At 39.2% G+C, this 7,164-nt stretch overlaps 1 protein-coding gene across 3 annotated transcripts in view; it reads left to right on the forward strand.

The window, feature by feature from the left end:
* Positions 1–2,706, forward strand: part of CLCN4 (chloride voltage-gated channel 4) — a 62,264-nt gene extending 59,558 nt beyond the window's left edge. For all 3 annotated transcript variants that reach the window (XM_080909988.1, XM_080909990.1, XM_080909989.1), the window contains exon 13: positions 768–2,706. In XM_080909988.1, the coding sequence (XP_080766114.1) occupies positions 768–858 (91 nt within the window). In that variant the 3' untranslated portion in view covers positions 859–2,706. The remainder of the gene's footprint in view (positions 1–767) is intronic.
* Positions 2,707–7,164: the final 4,458 nt, after the last annotated feature.

Genomic DNA, 7,164 nt, shown 5'->3' on the forward strand with positions numbered 1-7,164 from the left:
TGTGACAATAGTTATAACAGCCCTTTATAAATTAATTACAATCTTAAATCGAAAGCATTGTGTCATCACTGTAGTTTCATAGCCTATGTAACACACAGCTTGCAACAAGATCTCAGTGGCCTAAAACAATGAAAAAATTTTTTGATTCTAAGTGTATATATATATATATATCAAATAAAGGCTGTATTTATGTCTCCAAACATATAAGCAGAGGGGGGGGTGGGGAAGGAGGGAGGGAGGAAGGATGAAAGAAAGAAAGGAAGGAAGGAAGGAAGAGAAAGAAACAAAGAAAGAAGAAAGAAAGAGCAAGGGATGGGAGGAAGCAAGGATGAAAGAAAGAAAAAAGGAAGGAAGAGAAAGAAATAAAGAAGAAAGAAAGAGAGAGAAAGAACTGAAGGAAGGAAGAGAAAAATAAAGAACTAAAAGAAGAAAGAGAGAGAAAGAAAGGAGTCATTTTTCTCACCTATTACCTCCTATGCAAGTACAGGCTCTTAACCAGTCATTCAGAGACTCATATCTTTGAATATAGTGGCTTATGAATCAGTCTTCTGTATATCAAAGACCTTCCCTGGCTCTCCTGTCTCAGAGTACCAGGTGAGGAGAGTAGAACAGAGGAGAATTGCACAGAAGACCCGAGAGAGGTACCTGTCACATAGGCCATTGGTTGGACCTTACTCTGTATTGCTCAATAATATGGGAAACTAGGAAACTTGGCCTGTCCCTTCTGTTAGGCTAACTTATTTTTTTCTGTTTTGTTTCCACTCCAGGAGACTTCTTGGGATCATCACAAAAAAAGATGTTCTGAGACACATGGCCCAGATGGCAAACCAGGACCCTGAATCCATCATGTTTAATTAGCAATAAGATGAAAATTATTTTGAGAAGACCAATTATATCATTTTTGAAGAAATAACCAAATGATACATTATGATCCTAATGAAAAAACATGCACGGAGGGCAGCAGAAATGAAAGCCTTGTTTGAAAGGAGGGGAGAAGGATGTAACTTTTTTAAAAAGGCAAAACCATAATAAGCAGGCATTTTATAGTTTTAACCTCTTATGAGTTCAAAGCTGTATTTCTTATTAAATTTACTAAATGCTTTGGGGGCATGTGGGGGGGTGCAAATGACATGAGTTATACGAAGACATGGAACACAAGAAACTTTGGCACCTCACTCAAGGTTGATAATCCGTAATTTTGGAGTAAACATGAAGCTTTGATTCCAAAAGACAAAAGGGTATTAGCATGCTGCTGTTCTATATTGGTTCCTAAAATTTTGCTCTTATGTTATGCGAATCATACTGAAGATATTGCACTTACTTTGTTGAAATAGAAAAGAAAATTAAAGTTGGATACAGTGAAAGCTACAAGCAGGCCCTGATGGGTGGTCTACTCGTGACCATCTCATTTCTTGCCTCTGTTCACAAATCCCTTGTTTAGTTTCTTTATCAGTTTGAACCAGTAACAGTGGTGCCCACCATGATGAGCATGGAGTGAAAGACTTTTCTACAGAAAACCTTGAGACTGGACGAAACTTTTGGACTGTGAACCAAGTAGTGCTATGTGGACATTTCTCCTATAAAAGGGGACACATTTTTACTTTGAGGGGACACCTGCCTCATCACTGATTTGCAGCCCCAAAGCATCAACTTTACTTCTGTATATGGTTACTTGTGCATTTGACGGATTGGTCAGTCCAGCACTTTCCATGGATTGTTGCCTGTGTGCTTCTTGATTACTGTAGTGTGCTTTTTGTTTCCAAGTAGCATGTGCAATACTCGAAACCAGCTTCCCAGTGTTTCTACTTAACTTTCTTCTCAGGTCTTCCAGATAGAGCCATGATGAGAGTGGGACGCATGAGTTCTCAGTGGGAACACCTTCAAATGGATTGCAAAAGAAATAGAAAATTGATTCTAAATCTGTTCCATTCTCTTCTCGGTAGGCTATATAATGTCCAGTTTTAATGCCTAAGCATGTACTTTCAAACTAGCAATCACGGCACGGGACAGAGTTACATTTTATACAGCCAATTGAAGCACTGCGTCTCTTTGTGTTTGAACTTAGTGCCACTTTTATTCTTTACACTCTGTACATCTGTCTTTTCTGCAAGAAGAAATTAGGGTTTCAGGGCTATTGCATGATCTGTGTAAGATTTGTGTCATTTGCCATTTCACTTCAGCTCTGCTCCTCACTTTTCACCAAGTCATCATCCTTCTTTTCCATCTTATTGTCACTGGGTATTGTTGCATCAGGTACACGTGCACTTGATTGTATGTAACAGAAACCGACAGTGCACCTAATTAAGAAACATCGGACCTGGCCACTCCAGGATTGTCTTTACACTATTGCCAGGGTTCCAAATTTTTCTGGTATTTCATTTTCAGTTTTCTTCCTCTATGTCCTTTGGCACACTGCCTCATAGTTGTAAAAATGTTGCCCAGATGCTAGGTGTGATATCTACTCTCTGTGTGGGAAGAAGGAGGGAGAGGCAAGTAACAAGATGAAATGTGTATACCTTTCCCAGAGATCTCAGCATAAAACCATTGGCTGGAATGCTGTTATATGCCCAATCCTCCAAGATGTCTGTAAGCACAAGAAGGAAAAAATTGAGCTAAACACTTTACTTTCTGGATGAAATTTAGATTCTGTAATTAAGGAAGGACGATTGGTATGTGTCATATTAAATTCCAACATCATGTCCCTCTCATTGTCTCTGGTGTCTTTTTTTACTCTCTCATCCTTGATAACCCTACCAAATATCCCCCCAAACATTCTTACAACTGTTTTGCATCTTACCCATTTTGTCATATTTGAGAGAACTCATTCCTAAGCTGAGTCTACTTCTTAGGGCTAATAGGAATCTTAGTTTTGAATACAGTCCTAGCTACAAGTGGGTGTCTGTGAATCTTCTCATTGTTACAAGAATTCTATATTCTAGAAAGCAAACATTTTAAGTCAGACCATGCTGACAACTGTGGAAAATTATAGTTTCAAGTATTTGTTTCTGTAACTAATTGACTCCCTCTGAAATAGCACTAAAGAGACACATCAGTGTGAAAATATCCAGGTTAATAGAGGAGATTTTAAGCCTTGGTTCAAGAATGAAGTTCATTGTCTCATCGCAGCATGGAACTATTAAGTAGGAGATCCTAATTTTAGGGTTGTTAGTAGGTTTTGCATGGAACATTTGTGAGTGAAGCTGGGTTCTCCTGGAATGTAAATTCTAAGTGTGAAAAATTACTTCATGTGGTCCCCTTCTTTGGTCCAGGTGGCTCCCCTCAGAGTTGCTTTGTAATGGAAGGAGAGTATTAGTCATAGCCTGGCCTTCTATAATCCCACTGGTTTTGTGTGTGTGCGTGTGTGTGTGTGTGTGTGTGTGTGTGTGTGTGTGTGTGTGTGTGTGTGTGAAATAGCTTTAAAAACAATGCATGGAATTAGAAGAATAGCCAAAGAACAGCAAAACTACATAATTCCCCTCTAATCCAGCTGAGTGCATAGAGGAAGACAAGAGCATAAGCTTACTCTGGGCTGAAGTTACCAAGGGGAAATTGAAAGTATTGTGTCTTTCTCCTAGTGCATATAGCATGGAGATGCTCAGAACTCAAGGAAATATTTGGAAGTGTGACTGAACGGAAAGTCAGGCTTCTTTTCATTTGCAAGTTGATCCTCTAATGTGGGGTTGAGGATCAAAGCCGTGGACAGACAGGCAGGTTAAGGTCAAGGATGGGGGAATGTGCTGTGAAGACTGCCTTCTTCCCAGGGAGCCCATCTCTTCTCAAGGATTCATTTGCCATTTAATAACCCCCATTCCCCAACACACTGCCCTGTTCTTTGTCACTTTTATGAATGCACCTATTTAGGAACTCTAAGGGTTCCTGTATTCCAATTTAGAGCTCCCATCCACTTGGTGGTCTGTTAAGAACTGGAACACAAAGGTGAAATAAACATCTTTCCCAATATGTTCCTCTTTCCAGGACCAAAATCTTCAGTCATCTGTGAAACTTTCTGGAGTCTTTATGAATCTACTTTTAATACTCAATGCAAGCACAACAGAAATGTACAATAGAGGTGGTGTTTTCTACTGAGGCACACCACCTACTTCTTGCCTTCCATCTCTGTTGCTAAGAAAACGAATTATAGAATACCAAAAAAAATGTCCACACCCTTCCAAAAAAAAGATGTGGATTTGTTCTCCAGGTTGTTCAGCTCATCTCCTGGGAATGCAGATGTACCTGTCACTTTTCAGGACAGGTAAATGAGCCAGAAGGAAATCTTCAACTATTTCGTCCTCATGGTTTCCAAGAACAGTTCTCTACCCAGCACGTCTCAAAGGCCTTCCAAAGAAACTGGAAAATTGAGAACAATTTGTTACACTTAGGTGAGAATGTCTCACTTCACGTTATCAACCTGTGCATATTCTGCTCTGTATGTATTATCAGATGTGCTGGGGAATGAGAAACTCACAATGGAGAACAATGCAATCTCTGTGTAATTACAATATCCCACCTTTCAGATATGGACGGTGCTTTATCAGATTCAATTTGTAAACTGTGAAATGATTTGCAAGTACCGAGTCAGTGTATCTGACTTTTGAAACATTACCCAGATCTCAGTTTGCTGGCATGGTAATAATCATTTATTTGCCATACTAGGTGTGATTTCTGTGAGATATATTCGCATTTGCTTTTGCCACAAGAACATAGTAATTGTTGGTTTTGTAAAAAATAAGCACAGTTTTCAATAAGCATGTTACAAGTTGAAGAGAGGTGATTTCATTGCACGTTTATTCCCAATAGGCACCCTGAAACTTTCTTGTCATGGTTGCTGACACACCCAGTCACAGGAAAGACCTGCTTTGTGAGATTGTTGTGCAGAGTGTGATGTCAGTGTGGTTGGATTTAAAATTCCTTGTTCTTGGCAGAGGGGCCTCTAAATTTCCAAGGATAGGGAAGGATCACTTTCCCCTGGGCCATCTGTGAGTCTGCTTTGTGTTGGAAGCTAAGGAGTACAGCTTGGCTTATGGTTTTAAAGCAAGTGGAAATCCAGAAGAGATGCTAATTACTATCTGCACTGAGAGGCATATTCTCTGTCTAGAGAGGAAAACAGTTTGGGGAAGGACATCCTCAACAGAGAAGAGATATCAGTTGCAAATGTCCTAAGATGGAAGGGGCCTAGTCAGCTGTTCTCTCACCCAGGGAAAATAGATACAGATACAGAGTAGAACCTGGGATAGCAACAGAAATGCTTGAAATCTGTTTCTTTTTGGAGAGAGAATGCACACATTAGTAAATAGCTCAGGATCTTGAAGGGCTAGGCAAAGAGTCAGGGTTTAAAGGAGTGACATAATTTGACTTGTGCTGTTCACAAACCATTCTGGCGATTGATCCTGGACGTCAGGAGTTTGAATGGATGAACAAAGATGGGAGTGAAGCCTGCTCCAGTCAAATACATGAATAAAGGATTGATTGCTATGGAAGAGCCAAAAGGAGAAGCCTCCTGGTAGACTGCCTATATTGGCAGAGATGAGCTAGATAAGAAAAGGCTTTCCACATAGAAATGTTAACGAACAACCATATGTAAAGCTTTCAAGTACAGAGTTCACAGGAATCCATAGGGTTAGAGAAATCAGGCCATTGGTATATCAGTGACACTTAAAGCCATGCCTGGTAACATCCTAAGTCTACTTATATCCTAACAGCATTTCAGTATTGGGAGTGCAGTGAGTTAATGCTAATATGAGATGCCCACAGGACTACATTGGAATCCCAGCTCCATCAAGACCTGGCTAAATGACATTTTCAATCTTTTCAAATGTCTTAGAGCAGCAGTTCTCAACCCTTGGGTCATGAACCCTTTAGGGGAGTCAAAGGTCACTTTCATAAGAGTAGCATATCAGATATCCTACATATCAGATATTTGCATTATAATTTATAATATTTGAAAAATTACTAATAGTAGCAAAATGTTAAGAAGTAATGAAAATAATTTTGTGGTTGGGACATTTACACTTAACATGGAGAACTGTATTAAAGGGTCACAGCATTAGAAAGGCTGATAGCCATTATCTTAGAGCCTGGTTTCCCCATGTCTTTAGATTGAGATACTATCCTTCACCCATTATCATCCTTGTGAGAATTAAATATAAGAACTACTGTAAAATCTTGGTGTATGACATAAATAGGAAAATGTAGCTATTGTTTTCTTCTATAATGGAGCCTTCAAATTATCTTTGATTGGTAATTTATTTAGTGTTTTCAAAAAATGCACATATCACTTTCATACTAATATTTCTATTTTCAGCTCCTGTTAATTAGTTTAGCAATAAAATGCAGCAAATACCTCCCCACAAAACTCCAAAAGACCAAAATTCAGACCCCCTGAGAGTTTTCAAAATTGTTTGTCAATTCCAAGTTCATGGGAGCGAAGTTATAGAAAAGAAAACACTTAAAAGAAAATTTCACTTTTCTGTCACTTTATATTAGCTTTGTGAGAAAAATCTTGAGTATGAATGGATCATGTACACTGATTAATTTGAAATTTGGAAAAAGATCTCATGGTACACAAGAATGTGTATATGTTGCTTATTTTCAGAGAATGTAAAAACCTAACACTCACTAGACAAAGAAGAAATTCTCCCTTGGAGTGTTAATGTAGAAACAAGTCTGTTAGAATTCATGAAAGAAGAGCCCTCGAAGGCTTTAGGCATTTCCCTTTAACTCGATGTAGTTAAAAACTAAAGAGTGATAATGAACAAACAGGATTTGTCCCAGAGGTGACAACCTCTCAGTATTACTTCTGGGAACTCTGCCAGAGTGGCCTCACAAATGAAAGTCTGGGTCATGCCTGGGCTTCCTGGATTTTTGTAGGTTGAGTCAAGACCAGAAACTTCTGCCCTGCCTGGGGTCATGTGCACAGTGCCGGCATGCCTCTGCCTATGCCTTTGGCTCTTCTCAGTTCATTGGTAGTTAATTGGCTAGAAAGAAGCTATGTGAAAGCAGATAGGGAGCTTCTATTTTTGGCAGTTCCTCAACATTACATTTCACTAAGGAAAGTTTTTTTTTTTTTCTTTCTGACTGAGCAATAAGCAACGAGCACCTTGTGGGGATTTCCAAACCCCTTTAGTCAGGGTTTGGCTCACAGAATGAAGGGAGCAATTTATATGT

Source organism: Micromys minutus (assembly GCF_963924665.1).
Source record: "Micromys minutus genome assembly, chromosome: X".
Taxonomy (NCBI): Eukaryota; Metazoa; Chordata; class Mammalia; order Rodentia; family Muridae; genus Micromys; species Micromys minutus.